At 49.0% G+C, this 22,254-nt stretch overlaps 1 protein-coding gene across 4 annotated transcripts in view; it reads right to left on the minus strand.

Moving 5' to 3' along the window:
- Positions 1-1,572: 1,572 nt before the first annotated feature.
- Positions 1,573-22,254, minus strand: part of spcs2 (signal peptidase complex subunit 2) — a 32,424-nt gene continuing 11,742 nt past the window's right edge. For 2 of the 4 annotated variants that reach the window (XM_072477496.1, XM_072477498.1), the window contains exons 2-5: positions 19,535-19,618; positions 17,685-17,845; positions 4,979-5,113; positions 1,573-3,888 (exon numbers count right to left, since the gene is read on the minus strand). In XM_072477496.1, the coding sequence (XP_072333597.1) occupies positions 3,702-3,888; positions 4,979-5,113; positions 17,685-17,845; positions 19,535-19,618 (567 nt within the window). In that variant the 3' untranslated portion in view covers positions 1,573-3,701. Of the gene's footprint in view, positions 3,889-4,978; positions 5,114-17,684; positions 17,846-19,534; positions 19,619-20,913; positions 21,040-22,254 lie in introns of those variants that run through there. The other 2 variants (XM_072477499.1, XM_072477500.1) reach the window with 2 other exon arrangements.

Below are 22,254 nucleotides of genomic sequence, written 5' to 3' on the forward strand. Positions count from 1 at the left end.
AACTTACCTTACTTAAAGACCCTGCTTGCAAAACTCATCATAACCAACATTAGATGCAATTCTGTAACTGCCAGTGTGGCAATGTCTCAACCAAGGTTGATTTGCCAACCTTTTCTTATATGATATAAATTATTGCACCCGTTGAAATTTGGCATTCTTACAGTAGCCCATCCGAATGCAAGATGAAAAGCTTTGATAGCATGCCTCCTTTTCAGCAACATTAAGATACTGGCCACTGCATGTTACAAAATTTCTGATCAGGTAATTTCAAGCAGTAAATTAAAATTTGAGCTTGAACAGAAAATATACTCAGTGATTTAATAGTAAGTTTGGGCAGAGCCTCATTTCAAAGGTTACATTTGTTGTGAGAACACACCTTCCCCCAACATTTGCAATGTTTCATCAAAATTTAATCGTAGAAGAGCAATTGTTGGGAGGGGTCCACTCCAGAGACTTTAAAACAAATAAATTTAGAGTACCCAACTCATTTTATCCAATTAAGGGGCAATTTAGTGTGGCCAATCCACTTACCCTGCACATCTTTGGGCTGTGGGGGCGAAACCCACACAAACACGGGGAGAATGTGCAAACTCCACACAGTGACCCAGAGCCAGGATCGAACCTGGGACCTCGGCGCTGTAAGGCAGCAGTGCTAACCACTGTGCCACCGTGCTCTGGAGATTGACCACATGACTTATACCGTTGCTCAGTTTTAAGCTGCAGCACTACCTCAGTAAAAGTTACTGCCTTTCAGATGGGTCATTCATCCGAGGTCCAGTCTGCCTTCAGATGTTCCATCCAGAAAGGAAGATAAAGGTGCCATAGATTTAAAGTGATTGGTAGAAGATGGGCGGCACAGTGGTTAGCACAGTTGCTTCACAGCTCCAAGGTCCCAGGTTCGATTCCCGGCTTGGGTCACTGTCTGTGTGGCGTCTGCACATCCTCCCCGTGTGTGCATGGGTTTCCTCCGGGTGCTCCGTTTTACTCCCAGTCCAAAGATGTGCAGGTTAGGTAGATTGGCTATGCTAAATTGCCCTTCGGTTAGGTGGGGTTACTGGGAAACAGTGGAGGCATGGGCTTAAGTAGGGTGCTCTTTCCAAGAGCTGGTGCAGACTCGATGGGCCAAATGGCCTCCTTCTGCACTGTTGATTCTATGATCTATGATTAGAGGGAGATGGGGGTTATAGGAATCTGGAACTAAAAGGTTTATGGACCCGCACCTGAAGTGCTGTAAACTGCAGGGCTACAGGACAAATGCTGGAATGTTGGATCAGGCTGGGTGGTTCGTACCTTGCCTGGTGGTGACATGATGGGCCAAGTGGCCTCTTTCCGTGCCAAAAGTTTTCTATGATTCCCATGGCAGCATGGGTTGGGGAATTCGCCATGATGCTAAGCCAATAGTTATCCCTTAACAAATGTCATACAATATCTGGCCAGAAACACATTGCTGTTTCTGACATCTTGGTTTGTTCAAATTGGTTACCCCCTACAAGATACCACTTTTACAAAGTATTTAACTAGCTGTAAGGCACTTTGAGATGGCTCAATATCATGAAAGGTGCTGTCTCAATATACATTTTGTGTCACATTTATTCAAATACTTGAAAGGGACATAACTTCTCTGCAAATACTCTCACTTTCACTTATATCATTCAGCAATTGAAGGGCAAGTTACTTTTGCTCCATTACAGGCACATACACATTTTGAAGAGATTTCACACAACACAGCACATGCCAAGGACTTTAATTATCCTTGCCTGGGGTCAGACCTAGCTCCAAGTTCACAGGTATCTTGGTGTTTCCCCAACATGCAGGCAGCACGTGCTCACCCACTGCCTTGGTCCACGTTCACTTGGTGTGGGTATCAGAAAACGATGTTGCTTGGCTTTCCCATTTGGCTGGGGTTTGCTTGGTGGAACCCAAGGATGAATGGATTAAAGGAGGAAGCTGCAAAAAGGCTAATTTAGGATTTGCTTGCAGAGTTGGTAGAGTGGACGGAAGGCTACTTTTTTTGGCATCAATTTTCTTTTTGAAAACATGGACTGCGGCTGGAGTTTGACTAGGCATCACATTCATGTGGGAACCGGTGTAAGTTCTGACAGGGTAACCGATGGAACTTCAGCAAGAGATGAAAGCAGGATACTAAACCAGGGTTGTGTGTATTGTCAGGTAGATATAAAAGATTCCACGGCCACTATTAGAAGAGCATGAGTTTGAAGAGCAGAGGAAGTTCTGCCAGGGTTGATGTTTATCTCTCACCTATCATTCATGTTGGTAATGTGTTTGATTCTGACACAGTGAAGCCCAATTTCACCATCACCGAACAAGCACACATTTCAGGAGTCAATGAAGCAGTGAAGCCACTGCAAGCTTCTCCCACTCTAGCTCACCGATTGTCAATTTAGAATTTAGTCTAACTGCATGGACCAGTTTGAATCAAAAAGATCTGGCCCCAGGAGACCCCCCCCCCCGCCCCCCAGCTCATTGCAATCAGGGCCCATGCAGCCCAGAGTGTGGTGAGACTCACACCTTATCTGGGAAATATGTCTAGATTCACCCCAGTCTGACACAGAAGGCCCAGATTCTCAGAATCATCAGGTAGCCCAGCACAAGATATCCTAAATCAGTTGCCACCATCCCAACGCAAGGTGGGCACAACTCTAAAGGGTTGACGATTTCATGGTACCTGACACAAGTAGACATTCTCAGCCTGCAGCCAGGAAATCATGGAGGTTGATCCTAGCTCTAGCTAACATTCACTCTGCTGTTCAATCACTGTGTAACGATCAGAGAAGTCCAGCTTAATTTTCACCCCTCGTGTAGTTCCCCTGTCTGATATCAACTAACCCACCCCTACCCCTATAATGGAAGTAGACAAAGAATAAGCAATTGTTTACAAAGCTTTGCGCACAAGGCAAAAGCAGCAGGTGTCCCAGTTGGTGGGAAGGCTACCCTGCATTTCTTCATGGAGAGCCATGATGTGGAGATGCCAGCATTGGACTGGGGTGGGCACTGTAAGTCTTACAACACCAGGTTAAAGTCTAACAGGTTTGTTTTGAATCACTGCTTTCGGAGCACTGCTCCATCCTCATCTTTCCTGTACTCCGAAAGCTAGTGATTCGAAACAAACCTGTTGGCTTTAACCTGGTGCTGTATGACTTTTTAAACTGTTCTTCATACAGAGTCTGTGATTGGCTAACTGTATTGCCCAGGGACACATACATCGTTACCCCCCCTCCCAGCCCCCAATCTATATGCTGCCCCTCATTGATATAATCCAAAAATGTCAGATTGCACCAAACTCTACATCACCACCAACCACCTTCTCAAAATTATTAGACTGCTTGCTCGATATTCAGGTCAGTACAAGGAGTACGACTAAACCGGAAAGACCAAAATCAATGTCCTGGACACCTTTGTTGCCACTGTCTCCGCACTCTGCCTGCAAAACAGTCTGATGCTGAACCAAACTGTTCACAGCCTGGAGTCCTATCTGGTCTTTCTGCAAAGCTAAAAGCACTATATAAATGCAGGCTTCTGCTCTTGAATTAATTTGGAAATGCAAGTCCGCCTCCTTGGAAAACCCAGTGTTGAAGAGGATGCAATCAAAACAATATTATCAAAGTGTATTTTTTTCCATTTCTTTGCAAGCATGATCCCAGCAGTACAACACAATGCATCAAAGAAGCACACACAAACTCTTATTTCATCTTTTTCTTCTTCCCCAAGGAATCGTGGAGCTTGGACACTTCTGGCTCAAACAGATCCATAACCAGGATACCGGACTCATCGAAGAAATACTCTAGAGATTTGGTGAACTCTCTCTCCCGCTCCTGGTTGGTTCGTCCATCAATGAAAGTCATCTTCAAAGTGTACTGGTCATCAAACCTGAAGCACAAAATCATTGTCAATCGATGCTTTCAATCATCTCCAGACAGCTTTCAGTGAGGGATACTGGGACAGAAGCGTAGATCATTAAGAATTTACAGTGCAGAAGGAGGCCATTTGGCCCTTCGAGTTTGCACCGGCCCTTGGAAAGCACCCCACTTAAGCCCACACCTCCACCCTACCCCTGTAACCCACCTAACCTTTTTGGACACTAAGGGCAATTTATCATGGCCAATCCACCTAACCTGCACATCTTTGGACTGTGGGAACCAGCACACCCGGAGGAAACCCACTGCAGACGCGGGGAGAACGTGCAGACTCCACACAGACAGTGACCCAAGCCAGGAATCGAACCTGGGACCCTGGAGCTGTGAAGCAACTGTGCTAACCACCGTGCTATCGTTCCTGATCAAGCTTTCAGTGGTTGGCCAGGCAAAATGAGCTTATCACTCTTCACAAACAAGCCAGTGGCTGCCAGTCAAAACATTAGTGACCGAGGACCAATCACAACAGGCCAATCCGCCACATGAACATTTCGCATATGTATTCTTACCCAATTAAACCCCACACCCTCAAAGAAATGAACTGGGGCAAATATAAGAGGGTAGATTAAGCCAACCCCATCCAATCTTGTTCAAATAATGCAAAGTTTTCAATTTTGAGGGTGGGGGGGGGGGGGTCAATGGCTTAGTGAAATGCAAAAAGGCATATATGCACCCTACTTAAGCCCACACCTCCATCCTGTCCTCGTACCCAGTAACCCCAAATCACCTTTGGACACTAAGGGCAATTTATCATGGCCAATCCACCTAACCCGCACATGTTTGGGCTGTGGGAGGAAACCTGAGCACCCGGAGGAAACCCACGCAGACACGTGGAGAACATGACGACTCCACACAGACAGTGACCCAAGCTGGGAATCGAACCTGGGTCCCTGGCGCTGTGAAGCCACAGTGCTAACCACTGTGCTACCATGCCACCCACCTATGGCAGCTTGGGTTGTGGCTCTCAAAAAAAGTTACTGGTTGAACTAATCAAACAGTATATGGTTTTGCAAGGAGATTACAAATAAACAAAATAACTTCATTACCTCCGTAGAGAAGATGAAAGTTGCCAAATGTCACCAGGATCCAATCCAGCTGGGTCTTTCTGTATAGCGATTAAAAATATGCTTCTCTCTTTGTAAGAGGTATAAAATGTGAGAATCCCCATCATAACAAAATAGGTGCAGATATGTTAAAGAAAACCACAGTGGACATATGCATCCGCCCCACTCAGAAATTGTGCAATGTGGAAATGCTTTTGTTCCAAACTTTTCATAAACTAGGGTCTCCAATTCAAAAAAGGCTCAAGGTTTGAACTTACTCCTTTTGTGTGCAGAGAAGGAGTTCCCGTGTATGGATATCACTTCTAGCAAGTGTAAACGAGCCACATTATGAGCGTGACTGATTGGCAACCAATGCCGGTCTCAGAACCTGCCTCTCAAGGACTGGCATTCACAGTCATCAGCATAGGTGCTGATGAAGAAACCCACCCCCACCTAAATGGCTTGTTTGCTGCGTTTTTTAAAAATTCGTTCATGGGATGTGGGCATCGCTGGCTGGGCCAGCATTTATTGCCCATCCCGGAGGGCATTTAAGAGTCAACCACATTGCTGTGGATCTGGAGTCACATGTAGGCCAGACCAAGTAAGGACGGCAGATTTTCTTCCCTAAAAAGGACATTGGTGAACCAGATGGGTTTTTAACGACAATCGACAATGTGTTCATGGTCATCATTTGACTTTTAATTCAAGATTGTTTTTTTATTGATTTCAAATTCCACCATCTGCCCTGGCGGGTTTCGATCCCAGGTCCCCAGAGCATGAGTCCGAGTCTCTGGATTATAGTAGAGCGACAATAGCACTACGCCACTGCCTCCCCCGTTTCCATCTTCTCTTGTAGATGGAAGGATGCCAACAACAAGACTCTATAATTAAACCAAAGGGATGGGGATAGGCTTTACCTCCATCCATTGAAAGATGGACCAACCAGGGATAAGATCCAAGATTACAGGTTTTCTTGGCAATTACAGAACGGTAGTTAGCAAGCTGACAGAGAATCGGAAGGCTTGGGACCCAAGTGCCAATCCCTCATTATGCCCGCCCACAAAATTATTAGGTGATCTTCCTTGAATCCTGACATTGATGGGGTCAGGTCAGATGTCGCAAGTTGCTGCACCCGAATACTTACATTGGCTATCAAACAGGTGCAGTTTTGGGATGCTCCCCACAGCTGCCTCCAGCTAAGTGTTTCAGATGCAAGAACAGTTTTACATGCCATTTTATTGCCGAGGTAATAATGCAGTAAATTTCATCTCTATTTATGAAGCCTAAGATCCCATGTGCTTTGCTAACTACTCTTTTTTTTTATAAATATATTTTATTAAAGTTTTTCATACACAATTTTTTCCCCTTACACATCAAACAAAAAGAAAAGTTAACAGTACAAGTAACATGATAACTACAATCTACTAATGAGTAACTAACATGGTAAACTAACCAACTAACATAAAATGAAACTTCCCCCCCCCCCCCCCCCCCCCTCCCTCCCCCCCCCCTCCCTCCCCCCTGGGCTGCTGCTGGTCATCTATCTTCCCTCTAACGTTCCGCTAGGTAGTCGAGGAACGGTTGCCACCGTCTGGTGAACCCTTGAGCCGATCCTCTCAGCGCAAACTTCATCTGCTCCAGTTTTATGAACCCCGCCATATCGTTTATCCAGGCCTCCAGTCCGGGGGGTTTCGCTTCCTTCCACATGAGTAAAATCCTACGCCGGGCGACTAGGGACACAAACGCCACGACATCAGCCTCTTTCGCCTCCTGCACTCCCGGCTCATCCGCAACTCCAAATAAAGCTAACCCCCAGCCTGGTTTGACCCGGACCTTCACCACCTTCGAGATCACTCCCGTCACTCCCCTCCAAAAACCCCTCCAGTGCCGGGCACAGCCAAAACATATGCGTGTGGTTTGCCGGGCTTCCGCCGCACCTCCCACACTTGTCCTCCACCCCAAAGGACCTGCTCAACCTTGCTCCCGTTATGTGCGCTCTATGCAGCACCTTAAATTGAATCAGGCTAAGCCTGGCACACGAGGAAGAGGAATTTACCCTGCTTAGGGCATCAGCCCACAAACCCTCCTCTATCTCTTCTTCCCATTTTCCTTTCAGTTCGCCCACCAGCTCCTCCCCCTCTTCTCATCTCTCGGTATATCTCTGACACCTTGCCCTCCCCGACCCACACCCCCGAAAGCATTCTATCCTGGATCCCCTGTGTCGGGAGCAATGGAAATTCCCTCACCTGTTGTCTTGTGAACGCCCTCACCTGCATATACCTAAAGAAATTTCCCCGGGGCAGCTTATACTTTTCCTCCAAGGCTCCCAAACGTCCAGTCTATAAATAAATCTGCCACCCTCCTAATTACCAACTGGTGCCAGCTCTGGAATCCTCCACCCATCCTCCCTGGGGCAAACCTATGATTGTTCCTAATTGGGGACCCCACCAAGGCTCCCAGCACACCTCTCTGTCGCCTCCATTGCCCCCATATATTTAATGTTGCCGCCACCACTGGGTTAGTGGTAAATTTTTTTGGTGAGAACGGTAGTGGCGCCGTCACCAGCGCCTCTAGACTCGTCCCTTTACAGGACTTCCTCTCTAATCTTTTCCACGCCGCTCCCGCTCCCTCTATCATCCATTTACGGATCATCGCCACATTGGCGGCCTAGTAGTCGCCCAAATTCGGTAGCGCCAGTCCCCCTCTGTCTCTACTACGTTGCAAGAACCCCCTCCTTACCCTCGGAACTTTCCCTGCCCACACGAAGCTCGTGATGCTCCTGTCTATTTTTTTAAAGGAGGCCTTAGTGATCAGTATAGGGAGACACTGGAACACAAATAGGAACCTCGGGAGGACCATCATCTTAATTGCCTGCACTCTGCCCGCCAGTGACAGCGGCTGCATGTCCCACCTCTTGAAGTCCTCTTCCATTTGTTCCACCAGTCGTGTCAGATTAAGTCTGTGCAAGGTTCCCCAGTTCCTGGCTATCTGAATCCCCAGGTATCGAATGTTTCTTTCCACTTTCCTTAAAGGCAGGCCATCTATCTCTCTACTCTGGTCCCCAGGGTGTATCACAAAAAGTTCACTTTCCCATGTTGAGCCTATATCCCGAGAAATCTCCGAACTCCCTCAATATCTGCATGACCTCTGTCATCCCCCCCACTGGGTCCATCACATACAGCAGTAGGTCATCCGCGTAGAGTAACACTCGGTGTTCCTCTCCCCCTCTAATCACCCCTCTCCATTTTCTGGAGTCTCTCAGCGCCATGGCCAGTGGTTCAATTGCCAACGCGAACAGTAATGGAGATAGCGGGCATCCCTGTCTTGTTCCCCTGTATAGTCGGAAATACTCCGATCTTTGCCGGCCCGTGATCACACTTGCCGTTGGGGCCCCATGGAGGAGTTTGACCCAGCTAACAAATCCGTCCCCGAACCTCCTCAGCACCTCCCATAGATACTCCCACTCCACCCTATCAAATGCCTTCTCTGCATCCATTGCCGCCACTATCTCTGCCTCCCCCTCTGCTGGGGGCATCATTATCACCCCTAATAGCCGTCGCACGTTGACATTTAGTTGTCTCCCCTTTACGAATCCTGTCTGGTCTTCGTGCACCACCCCCGGGACATAGTCCTCTATCCTCGTTGCCAGCACCTTTGCTAGCAATTTGGCGTCCACATTTAGTAGTGAAATAGGCCTATAGGACCCGCACTGCAGCGGATCTTTATCCCGCTTTGAAATTAGCGATATCGTCGCCTCCGACATTGTCGGGGGTAGAGTCCCCCCTTCCCTGGCCTCGTTAAAAGTCCTCACCAACAGCGGGGCCAGCAAGTCCACATATTTTCTATAAAATTCCACCGGGAACCCATCCGGTCCCAGGGCCTTCCCTGCCTGCATGTTCCCCAGCCCCTTGGTAACGTCATCCACCCCAATTGGTACCTCCAGGCCTTCCACCTCCTGCTCCTCCACCCTCGGGAACCTTAATTGGTCCAAAAACTGCCGCATCTTCTCTTTTCCCTCCGGGGGTTGGGACCTATAAAGTCTTTCGTAAAAGGTCTTAAACACCCAGTTTATCTTCCCTGCTCTCCGCACCGTAGCTCCCTTTTCATCTCTAATTCCCCCCATCTCCCTCGCCGCTGTCCTCTTTCGCAGCTGATGGGCCAACAGGCGACTAGCCTTTTCCCCATATTCATATCTCATCCCGTGCCTTCCTCCACTGCACCTCCGCCCTCCTAGTGGTCAGAAGGTCAAACTCCGCCTGGAGTCGTCGTCTCTCCCTGTATAGTCCCTCCTCCGGGGCCTCCGCATATTCTTTATCCACCCTTAATCTCCCCCAGTAATCTTTCCCTTTCCTTGGCCTCTATTTTCCCTTTGTGGGCCCTGATGGAGATCAGCTCTCCTCTGACCACCGCCTTTAGTGCTTCCCATACTACTCCCACTCGGACCTCCCCGTCGTCATTGGCCTCCAGGTATCTCTCGATACATCCCCGCACCCTTCCACGGACTCCCTCATCCGCCAACAATCCCACATCTAATCGCAAGAGTGCATGCTGCTCCCTCTCCTCTCCTAGTTCCAGGTCCACCCAATGTGGGGCATGATCTGAGATAGCCATGGCTGAATACTCAGTTTCTTCCACCCTCGAGATCAACGACCTTCCCAAAACAAAAAAATCTATCCGGGAGTACACCTTGTGAACATGGGAGAAGGAGAACTCCTTGGTCTTCGGTCTAACAAATCGCCATGGATCCACTCCCCCCATTTGGTTCATAAACCCCTTGAGCACCTTGGCCGCTGCCGGCCCTAGATCTATCTAACCCTGGGTCCAGCACGGTGTTGAAGTCTCCCCCATTATCAAGTTTCCTACCTCCAGGTCCGGAATACGTCCCAGCATTCGCTTCATGAATCCCGCGCCATCCCAATTCAGGGCATATACGTTAACCAACACTACCTCCGTTCCCTCCAATCTGCCACTCACCATCACATATCTGCCTCCACTATCTGCTACAATGCTCCTAGCTTCGAATGATACCCGTTTCCCCACAAGTATGGCCACCCCTCTATTCTTTGCATCCAGCCCTGAATGGAACACCTGTCCCACCCATCCTTTCCTTAACCTAACTTGGTCCGCCACCTTCAGGTGCGTCTCCTGAAGCATAGCCACGTCTGCCCTCAGTCCTTTCAAGTGCGCGAACACTCGGGCCCTTTTAATCGGTCCATTTAGGCCCCTCTCGTTCCACGTGATCAGCCGCACTAGGGGGGCTACCTGCCCCCTTCCCCTGTCGACTAGCCATCACCCTCTCTAGGCCAGTCCCACGTCCCGGTTCCGCGCTCCCACCCATTCCCCAGGTGGCGCATTCCAGCCCCGACCACCCTTTCTTTAACCAGTTCCTCTTTGATTTCTGCAGCAGCAACCCAGTTATCCTCTCCCCCCCCGCTAGATCCCCATCTAGCGTGATTGCTCCCCCCATATTACTTCCGAAAGTCAGCTGACTTCAACTGACCCCGGCTTCTCCCGCTCACCCCTTGACCCCCCCGTGTGGGGAACTCCCATCTACCTTGCGCCTATCTTCCCGCCATCACCTTTCTGGCGCGGGAACAAGGACAGTAGGCCCCATGTTCTCTGTAGTTCTCCCGCCCCTTGTGGCGCAGCTCCCTCTCCCGCCCCACTCCCATTCCTCGTCCTCCGCCTATGTCTCTTCTTTCCCCCCACCGATGCCCACATTTCTTTTTTTTTTTTTAAATAATATTTTATTGAAAATTTTTGGTCAACCAACACAGTACATTGTGCATCCTTTACACAACATTGTAACAATACAGATAATAATGACCTTTTTTAAATTTAAACAAAAACAACAACAAATAAATAAATATTAAATAACAAAAAATAAAAACTAGCCCTAATTGGCAACTGCCTTGTCTCAGGCCACCCCCCCCCCATCCCTCCCCCCCCCCCCCCCCAATCCCTCCCCCCCCCCCCCCCAATCCCTCCCCTCCCCCCCCCCCCCCCCCCCCCATCCCTCCCCCCCCCATCCCTCCCCCCCCCCATCCCTCCCCCCAAGTCCTGGGCCGCTGCTGCTGCCTTCTTTGTTCTCCCCTATCTATCTTTCCGCAAGATATTCGACGAACGGTTGCCACCGCCTAGTAAACCCTTGAGCCGACGACCCCCTTAGGACGAACTTAATCCGCTCTAACTTTATGAACCCCGCCATATCATTTATCCAGGTCTCCACCCCCGGGGGCTTGGCTTCTTTCCACATTAGCAATATTCTGCGCCGGGCTACTAGGGACGCAAAGGCCAAAACATCGGCCTCTTTCGCCTCCTGCACTCCCGGCTCTTGTGCAACCCCAAATATAGCCAACCCCCAGCTTGGTTCGACCCGGACTCCTACTACTTTCGAAAGCACCTTTGTCACCCCCATCCAAAACCCCTGTAGTGCCGGGCATGACCAAAACATATGGGTATGATTCGCTGGGCTTCTCGAGCACCTCGCACACCTATCCTCCACCCCAAAAAATTTACTGAGCCGTGTTCCAGTCATATGTGCCCTGTGTAATACCTTAAACTGAATCAGGCTTAGCCTGGCGCACGAGGACGACGAGTTTACCCTGTTTAGGGCATCTGCCCACATCCCCTCCTCAATCTCCTCCCCTAGCTCTTCGTCCCATTTCCCTTTTAGTTCGTCCATCATAGTCTCCCCTTCGTCTCTCATTTCCCTATATATATCCGACACCTTACCGTCCCCCACCCATTTCTTTGAGATGACTCTGTCCTGCACCTCTTGTGTCGGGAGCTGCGGGAATTCCCTCACCTGTTGCCTCGCAAAAGCCCTCAATTGCATGCACCTGAACGCATTCCCTTGGGGCAACCCATATTTCTCGGTCAGCGCTCCCAGACTCGCAAACTACCCATCCACAAATAGATCTTTCAATTGCGTTATACCTGCTCTTTGCCACATTCCATATCCCCCATCCATTCCCCCCGGGGCAAACCTATGGTTGTTTCTTATCGGGGACCCCCCCAGTGCTCCGGTCTTTCCCCTATGTCGTCTCCACTGTCCCCAAATCTTCAGTGTAGCTACCACCACCGGACTCGTGGTATAGTTCCTTGGTGAGAACGGCAATGGGGCTGTCACCATAGCCTGCAGGCTGGTCCCCCTACAGGACGCCCTCTCTAATCTCTTCCACGCCGCTCCTTCCTCCTCTCCCATCCACTTACTCACCATTGAAATATTAGCGGCCCAATAATACTCACTTAGGCTCGGTAGTGCCAGCCCCCCCTATCCCTACTACGCTGTAAGAATCCCTTCCTCACTCTCGGAGTCTTCCCGGCCCAAACAAAACCCATGATACTCTTTTCTATCCTTTTGAAAAAAGCCTTCGTGATCACCACCGGGAGACACTGAAACACAAAAAGGAATCTCGGGAGGACCACCATCTTAACCGCCTGCACCCTCCCTGCCATTGACAATGCTACCATATCCCATCTCTTGAAATCTTCCTCCATCTGTTCCACCAACCGCGTCAAATTTAGCCTGTGCAATGTGCCCCAATTCTTAGCTATCTGGATCCCCAGGTAACGAAAGTCTCTTGTTACCTTCCTCAACGGTAGGTCCTCTATTTCTCTACTCTGCTCCCCTGGATGCACCACAAACAGCTCACTCTTTGCCATGTTCAATTTATACCCTGAAAAATCCCCAAACTCCCCAAGTATCCGCATTATTTCTGGCATCCCCTCCGCTGGATCCGCCACATATAGTAGCAGATCATCCGCATATAAAGATACCCGGTGTTCTTCTCCTCCCCTAAGTATTCCCCTCCATCCCTTGAAACCTCTCAGCGCTATCGCCAGGGGCTCAATCGCCAGTGCAAACAGTAATGGGGACAGAGGACATCCCTGCCTTGTCCCTCTATGGAGCCGAAAATATGCCGATCCCCGTCCATTCGTGACCACACTCGCCACTGGGGCCCTATACAACAGCTGCACCCATCTAACATACCCCTCTCCGAACCCAAATCTCCTCAACACCTCCCACAGATAATCCCACTCCACTCTATCAAATGCTTTCTCGGCATCCATCGCCACTACTATCTCCGTTTCACCCTCTGGTGGGGCCATCATCATTACCCCTAACAACCTCCGTATGTTCGTGTTCAGCTGTCTCCCCTTCACAAACCCAGTTTGGTCCTCATGAACCACCCCCGGGACACATTCCTCTATTCTCATTGCCATTACCTTGGCCAAGACCTTGGCATCTACATTGAGGAGGGAGATTGGTCTGTAGGACCCGCATTGTAGCGGATCCTTTTCCTTCTTTAAAAGAAGCGATATCGTTGCTTCTGACATAGTCGGGGGCAGTTGTCCCCTTTCCTTTGCCTCGTTGAAGGTCCTCGTCAGTAGCGGGGCGAGCAAGTCCAAATATTTTCTGTAAAATTCAACTGGGAATCCATCCGGTCCCGGGGCCTTTCCCGTCTGCATGTTCCTAATTCCTTTCACCACTTCTTCTACCGTGATCTGTGCTCCCAATCCCATCCTTTCCTGCTCTTCCACCTTGGGAATTTCCAGCCGATCCAAAAACTCCATCATTCTCTCCCTCCCATCCGGGGGTTGAGCTTCATACAATTTTTTATAAAATGTCTTAAACACTTCATTCACTCTCTCCGCTCCCCGCTCCGTCTCTCCATCTTCGTCTCTCACCCCCCCTATTTCCCTCGCTGCTCCCCTTTTCCTCAATTGGTGTGCCAGCAATCTGCTCGCCTTCTCTCCATATTCATACTGTACACCCTGCGCCTTCCTCCATTGTGCCTCTGCAGTGCCTGTGGTCAGCAAGTCAAATTCCACATGCAGCCTTTGCCTTTCCCTATACAGTCCCTCCTCCGGTGCTTCCGCATACTGTCTGTCCACCCTCAAAAGTTCTTGCAACAACCGCTCCCGTTCCTTACTCTCCTGCTTCCCTTTATGTGTCCTTATTGATATCAGCTCCCCCCTAACCACCGCCTTCAACGCCTCCCAGACCACTCCCACCTGAACCTCCCCATTGTCATTGAGTTCCAAGTGCTTTTCAATGCATCCCCTCACCCTTAAGCACACCCCCTCATCCGCCATTAGTCCCATGTCCATTCTCCAGGGTGGACGCCCTCTTGTTTCCTCCCCTATCTCCAAGTCTACCCAGTGTGGGGCATGATCCGAAATGGCTATAGCCGTATATTCCGTTCCCCTCACCCTCGGGATCAATGCCCTACCCAACACAAAAAAGTCTATGCGTGAATAGACTTTATGGACATAGGAGAAAAACGAGAACTCCTTACTCCTAGGTCTACTGAATCTCCACGGGTCCACCCCTCCCATCTGCTCCATAAAATCCTTAAGCACCTTGGCTGCTGCCGGCCTCCTACCAGTCCTGGACTTCGACCTATCCAGCCTTGGTTCCTACACCGTGTTAAAGTCTCCCCCCATTATCAGCTTTCCGGTCTCTAGGTCTGGGATGCGTCCTAGCATTCGCCTCATAAAATTGGCATCGTCCCAATTCGGGGCATACACGTTTACCAACACCACCATCTCTCCCTGTAATTTGCCACTCACCATCACGTATCTGCCCCCGTTATCCGCCACTATAGTCTTTGCCTCGAACATTACCCGCTTCCCCACTAATATAGCCACCCCCCTGTTTTTCGCATCCAGCCCCGAATGGAACACCTGCCCTACCTATCCTTTGCGCAACCTAACCTGATCTATCAGTTTCAGGTGCGTTTCCTGTAACATGACCACATCTGCTTTAAGTTTCTTAAGGTGTGCGAGTACTCGTGCCCTCTTTATCGGCCCGTTAAGCCCCCTCACGTTCCACGTGATCAGCCGAGTTGGGGGGCTTCCCACCCCCCCCCCCTTGCCGGTTAGCCATCATCTTTTTCCAGCTTCTCGCCCAGTTCCCACGCGGCTGTATTTCTCCCAGACGGTGCCCCCCCGCCCATCCTTTCCCGCACCCACTCCCCCCTTTCCCCAGCAGCAGCAACCCAGTAATTCCCCCCTCCCCCCCCCCCGCTAGAGTAATTACTCCCCCCATGTTGCTCCCAGAAGTCAGCAAACTCTGGCTGACCTCGGCTTCCCCCCGTGATCACGGCTCGCCCCGTGCGGCGCCCCCTCCTTCCTGCTTCTCTATTCCCGCCATAATTATCATAGCGCGGGAACCAAGCCCGCGCCTCTCCCTCGGCCCCGCCTCCCATGGCCAACGCCCCATCTCCTCTCCCTCCCCACCTCCCCCCATCACCACCTGTGGGAGAAAGAAAAGTTACCATACCGCAGGATTAATCATACAATCCCTCTTCGCCCCCCCCCCCCCCCCACTCGTCCCACCACTTTGTCCAAACGTTCATTTTCGTAGTCCAATCATTCCAATTTTTCTTCTACAATAAAAGTCCACGCTTCATCCGCCGTCTCAAAGTAGTGGTGCCTCCCTTGATATGTGACCCACAGTCTTGCCGGTTGCAGCATTCCAAACTTTCTTTTTTTTGTGAAGTACCGCTTTGGCCCGATTAAAGCTCGCCCTCCTTCTCGCCACCTCCGCACTCCAATCTTGATAGACGCGGATCACCGCGTTCTCCCATTTACTACACCGAGTTTTCTTCGCCCATCTAAGGACCATTTCTCTATCCTTAAAACGGAGAAATCTCACCACTATGGCTCTGGAAGCTTCTCCTGCTCTCGATCCTCGCACCATAACTCGGTATGCTCCCTCCACCTCCAACGGACCCGTCGGGGCCTCCACTCCCATTAACGAGTGCAGCATCGTGCTCACATATGCCCCGACGTCCGCCCCCTCCACACCTTCAGGAAGGCCAAGAATCCTCAAGTTGTTCCTCCTTGCGTTATTTTCCAGTGCCTCCAACCTCGCCACAGATCGTTTCTGGTGTGCCTCCTGTATCTCCGACTTCACCACCAGGCCCTGTATGTCGTTTTCATTCTCTGCTGCTTTCGCCTTCACGACCCGAAGCTCCTGCTCCTGTGTCTTTTGTTCCTCTTTCAGCCCTTCAATCGCCTGTAATATCGGGGCCAACAACTCTTTCTTCATTTCCTTTTTTATCTCCTCCACGCAGCGTTTCAAAAACTCTTGTTGTTCAGGGCCCCATATGAAACTGCCACCTTCCGACGCCATCTTGGTTTCTGCTTGCCTTCCTTGCCGTTGTTCCAAAGGATCCGCTGCAATCCGGCCACTTTCCTCTCCTTTTTCCATCCGTGTCCAGGGGGAACACCCTTCTGGTTTACCGCACGGTGTTTTCAGCCGTTAAAATTGCCGTTGGGGCTCCTATCAAGAGCCCAAAAGTCCGTTTCACAGGGAGCTGCCGAAACGTGCGACTCAGCTGGTCATCGCCGCACCCGGAAGTCCCGCCCACATTTCTTAGTGTCCCCCCCTTCCCAATTTACATCGACAGTGTCCTTTCCCCTCTGAGATCAGTCCCTCAGCTCCGATCCAGTTTCTCGTCTTTAATAAAAGGTCCATGCTTCTTCCGCCGTTTCGAAGTAGTGATGTCTCTCCTGGTACGTGACCCATAGTCGCGCCGCCTGCAGCATCCCGAACTTCACCTTCTTCTTGTGTAGCACCTCCTTGGCTCGATTAAAACTCGCCCTCCTTCTCGCCACCTCCGCACTCCAATCCTGGGACACCCGTACCACCGCATTCTCCCATCTACTACTTCGTGCCTTTTTGGCCCATCTCAGAACCACTTCTCTATCATTGAAGCGATGAAATCGCACGATTGTCGCCCTAGGTGGTTCTCCCGCCTTTGGTCTCCTCGCAGGGACCCGATGAGCCCCTTCCACTTCTAAGGGGCCGGAAGGGGCCTCAGCTCCCATCAGCGAGCTTAGCATCGTGCTCACGTAAGCCCCGCAGTCCGCTCCTTCCACTCCCTCGGGGAGACCCAGGATCCGAAGGTTCTTCCTTCATGCTCTATTTTCTATTGCCTCAATCCTTTCAATGCACTTTTTGTGGAGCGCCTCGTGCGTCTGTGTTTTGACCGCCAGGCCCAGGATCTCGTCTTCATTATCCGTCACCTTCTGCTCCACCACGCGGAGCTCCGTCTCCTGGGTCTTTTGTGCCTCCTTAAGCCCCTCAATTGCCTGTAGCATCGGGGTCAGCACCTCCTTCTTAAGTAGCTCCACACACCGTCTTAAAAATTCGTCTTGATCGGGCCCCCATGTCGCCTGGGCTTTCTCCGCCGCCATCTTGCTTCTTTTTTCCTCCTGTCCCTTTCCTCGAGGATTCTTCGCGATGTAGCCACCGCCGCCGATATTTTTCTCTTGCTTTGGGGGGGGGACGACGACGGGGACACTCCCTGTTAACTCACCCCACACCGGGTTTCGTCCTGAAAAAACTTCCCGTTGGGGCTCTTAAAAGAGCCCGAGGGTCCGTTTGAGCTGGAGCCGCCGAAACGTGCGGCTTAGCTGGTCATCGCCGCAACCAGAAGTCCTTGCTAACTACTCTCAATATGAAACCCCAGGTCCCTCTGTCCCTGCCCTCTTTAGAACTGAGCCATTGACCTATATTGTCTCTCTGCCTCCCCTCCAACAAAATGTCTCAGCTCACACTTCTCCGTATTTAAATTCTTCATAGTAGCTGTAAGATATTTAACATTTACCCTAAGGGGGAGATGGGCCTTGCAGTTTAATGAGGCACTGTCTCAAATGAGGCAACAGATTACTTCTATATAAAAAAGGATATGAAAGGACACAGCCTGCAAGTACACTCTTCGACTCAGGAAAGGGATGCATGTAGTCCCAGATAAGAGCAACTATTGCGAAGACACAAGAGATTGTGCAAATGAGGAGCCGTCCATCAATCAGTCCGTAATTCTCCTCGTACCCGTACTTCTCCAAAACAACCTAGTGAGAAGGAAAAGTAAACAGAGCAAAGATGATACATAATGTAGGGAAACAAAGGTAGTTTTAAGGGAATTAGATTGGTATTGGTAAACATTAGAAATATATAGTTTTAAGTGTGATTAACTTAATGTTTCTGTATTCATGCTGGACAAAGGTGTTTGTATGTGTGGAGGTTGGTTCAGTTGTGTTTTTACTGTGCTAAGAAAGGGTTACAGTGTGAAGAATAAATAAAAGGCATAAGCATGTAGGTGTTATTTAGCAACCGAGGCCTTGGATGGTATAAAGAAGCTTAAAAGTTTAAGTTAGCTAATTTGATTGCAGTTGAAGATAGGTAGTGAGAGAGAAAGCAGCTTTCACAGCTCTGCTGGAAGCAGTTGGTTTATAAGGCTAGAGAGGAAACATCACTCTCAGCTTTGTTAGCAGAAAAGCCATACCATGGAGTAATGATTAAGAAAACAATGGCAAAGATATGTTGAGCAGCTAGTTATAGAAAAAAGAGAATTTAAGAAAAGTTTCCAAGTCCAAGGTTAAAGGTAGAAGAAGAGCACTGTTAACTAAAGACACGCAGAGAGTTGAGAAGGAGGCCGAGATGCCAGAAAGATATCTGAAGTGATTGTCAGGTTTGAGTTTACTACAGCCCGTGGAAGGAGTGGGAATCGGTGGTTGGTTTGTGTAAAAACAGTCAAGACAAAGGAAACCTAAAAGGGGTCGGTGTAAAATCCTGACTGGATTTGCTGTTAAAAGTGGAGTGGAAGTGTTGTTTAAAAATGTCATTTGGAAAACCTTGTCTAGATTTAGAATGCAAACTGCTAAGGGAAAGCATTATTATTGAGGGGATATTTAAAGTGTTTTTAGGGGTGGAATTTGGAAACTCCCCATGTGATCATCATTTGGGGGTTTATGGAGGAGAAATCCATGGACTATCTTGGCTTCAGAGCAGAGTGTATTTGACTACAGCCAATCTGCATGCTTAAAAGGGACTGTGTGTTGCTGGGATCATTGTAGCTCGAGATGTACTTTGCAATCCAGGTTAATCTTAAAATATGTGCGCAATTATTAAGATGGGGGGGGGGGAAAAAGAGGTAAAATTGTATAATAATCTAACTTTTCATGTTTAATAAATACTTTTCACAACAGGAAAAAAAGCAATTAGTGGTCCTGTGACTCTGTGCTCCACATATTCTGGAAGAAATAGTAAAAGTTTGTCTTTTGAGCCAGGGTTCTTTCCACCCAGTTATAACACTAACTGGGATCATAACAATAAATAAGCAAACAAAGACATTAAGAGAAATAAAAACAGAAAACGTTGGGAAAGCTTTCAGCAGGTCTAGCAGAATCTGCAGAGGGAAATAGAATTTAAGTTTCATGTCAATGACCTTACACCAGAAAGATATTTAAGTGGCTGTCAGGGAAACCCCATCAAAATGTTCTAGGCCTATCGAGCAGTTTGCTTGTGTGCATGCGCAGGAACTGGAGAGAAAGTTTAATGAGTTGTGTTACTGTACACAAACAGTTAGTTCGGCATCTACGATTTAAATAGCTGGAGTAAGCATGGATACCAAATAAAAACAGCAAGTCATAAAAACAGGACGCCTTACGGGTTTAAAGCCAGCCTGTACTGATTAGAAGACGTCACATGGGGACCAGTTGTAGACAACTATCACGGAAGGTACACGGTCATTCTCTTACCTTTTTGGCGGAATCGTCCAAGGCGTTTTTCACAGCTGCACCATCCCACTTGTCAATCTTAACTGGCTTGTCATCAATCTTCCACTAGGAAAAATGTAGAAAACCATTAATTTAGTCCCATTCATCTAAAGCTCCCCACCCCCATCCTTCTCATACACTGGTACCTTTAAAAAAATTAAACATTCAGCCTTGCCCCACTGTTCTGATGGAATTGCATATCTGCACGCCACAAACAAAAATCCTCTTTACTCCCTTTTGTTCTAATTACCTTAAAAGGTCCATCTGTCTAGTTACTAAGTCAAGTGGGAATAGATATTGCTTTTTTAGCATTTCAAATTCTTTGTTTTTTGAACACCTCTATCCGATCTCCTTTTAACCCTCTGTTTTAAGGAGAGGAAAACAAATTTCTCGGTCACGTACCCAACTCTGCCATCAGTTGCATTGGCCCCAAGCTCTAAATTTCCCACCCTAACCCCTCTCAACCTGATATTCCGACTTTTAAGACAATCCTTAAAACTTCTCCATTTGAGGTTCATTGTGGTAATGTCACTGGACTAGCAATCCAGAGGCTCAGCCTAACTATCCAGGGACACATTCAAACCCCACCACAGCAGCTGGTGGAATTGAAATTCAAATCAATATATATGGGATTAAAAGCTAGTCTAATGGTGACCACAAAGAAATTTACTTTTGCCCTTTAGGGAACGGAATCTGCCATTCTTACCTCTGGCCTCTATGTGACTCCAGACCCACAGCAATGTGGTTGACTCCTAAAAGCCCTGAGGGCCTAGTCACTCAGTTGTATCAAACTTTTATGAAGTTTAGAAGAATGAAACTGGACATACGCAAGCACTAGAAACGACAACACCCAGGTCGGTTGACCCTGCAAAGTCCTTCTTCCTAATGTGTAGGGAATTTTTGCCAAAATTGAGAGAGCCTTTTCAGAGACAAGTCAAGCAACAGCTTGATATAGTCAAACTCACGGAATATCTTACAGGCAATGCACATTACACCACCATCACTGGTTATGCCCGGTCCCACCGGCAGTACAGACAACCAGGCATATAGTCAGGTGGGTTTTGTTCTGGGAGTTCTCAATAACTTTGGACTCCATGAAGTCTCATATCATCAGGATAACACGGGCAAGCAAATCCCCCGTTGATTACTATGTACTACCCAATATCAGCTGATGAATTAGTAAACGTTAAACACCACTTAGAGGAAGCACTGAAAGTGGCACAGAATGTACTCTGGGTGGGGGACACAAGTGGTATGCTAGCACAACGACAGACGAGTCCTAAAGAACATGGCTGCTAGACTTGGTCTTCAACAGGTAGGGAGGGAACCAAGAGGGAAAACATACTTGACTTTGTGCTCACCAATCTACCTGTCGCAGATGCATCGGTCCATGACAGCATTAGTAGGACTGACCACCGCACAGTTCTTGTGGAGACAAAGTTCCGTCTTCACATATACCCTCCATCAAGTTGTGTGGCACTACCATGCTAAATGGGATAGATTTCAAACAGATCTATCAATTCAAGACTGGGCAACCATGAGGCAATATGGGCTATATGCATCAGCAGAATTTTACTCAATCACAATCTGTAATCTCGTGGTTCAGCATATCCTCCCAACCTAATATTACCACCAAGCCAACGGATCAACCCTGGTTCAATGAAGAGTGCAGGAGGGCATGCCAGGAGCAGCACCAGACATACCCAAAATGAGGTGTCAAACCTGGTAACAATACAACACAGGAATACTTGCATACTAAACATCGGAAGCAACATTTGATAGATAGAGCCAAGCAATCCCACAACCAACGGATCAGATCTAAGCTCTGCAGTCCTTCCACATCTAGTCATGAATGGTGGTGGACAATTAAAGGCTCCACAAATACCCTCCATCATTAATTAGTTAGCTGACAGGAAACAAGTAGAAACATGTGAATATTTTTCAAAGTGGCAGGTGGTCACTAGTGATGGTCCTGGAGGGATCATCAGTGCTTGGGCCCCAGCTATTAACAATATACATCGGGGACTTCCGGTTGCGGCGATGCACTGCTAAGCCGCACGTTTCGGCAACTCCCGTTCCAACGGACGTTTGGGCTCTTTTCGGGAGCCCCAACGGAAATTTTTGCAGACCAAACCCAGTGTGGGGTGACGAAGGAAGGTGTACCCCCGGGGGTGTATGGAAAGGACCAGTGGCAGTGGCCAGATTGCGAAGGATCCTTTGGAGCAGAGAAGAGAAGGGAGAAGCAAGATGGCGGCGGATGGAGCCCAGGCAACATGCGGCCCGGACCAGCAGGAATTCCTCCGACGGTGTGTGGAGGAACTAAAGAAGGAGGTGCTGGAGCCGATGGTATTGGCAATCGATGGACTGAAGGAAATACAAAAGGTCCAGGCGATAGAGCTCCATGGAGTGAAGGCAAAGGCAGCCGAAAATGAGGATGAGATACAGGGCCTGGTGGTAAAAACGGAGACGCATGAGGCGCTACATAAGAGGTGTATCGAAAGGTTGGAAGCCCTGGAGAACAGCTCGAGGAGGAAGAACCTACGGATTCTAGGTGTCCCCGAAGGAACAGAGGGAGCTGATGTTGGGGCTTATGTGAGCACAATGCTCCATACGCTAATGGGAGCTGAGGCCCCAACGGGCCCCCTGGAGGTGGAAGGAGCACACCGGGTCCTTGTGAGAAGACCAAAGGCGGGTGAAATACC

This window comes from Scyliorhinus torazame, chromosome 15, assembly GCF_047496885.1.
Source record: "Scyliorhinus torazame isolate Kashiwa2021f chromosome 15, sScyTor2.1, whole genome shotgun sequence".
NCBI lineage: Eukaryota > Metazoa > Chordata > Chondrichthyes > Carcharhiniformes > Scyliorhinidae > Scyliorhinus > Scyliorhinus torazame.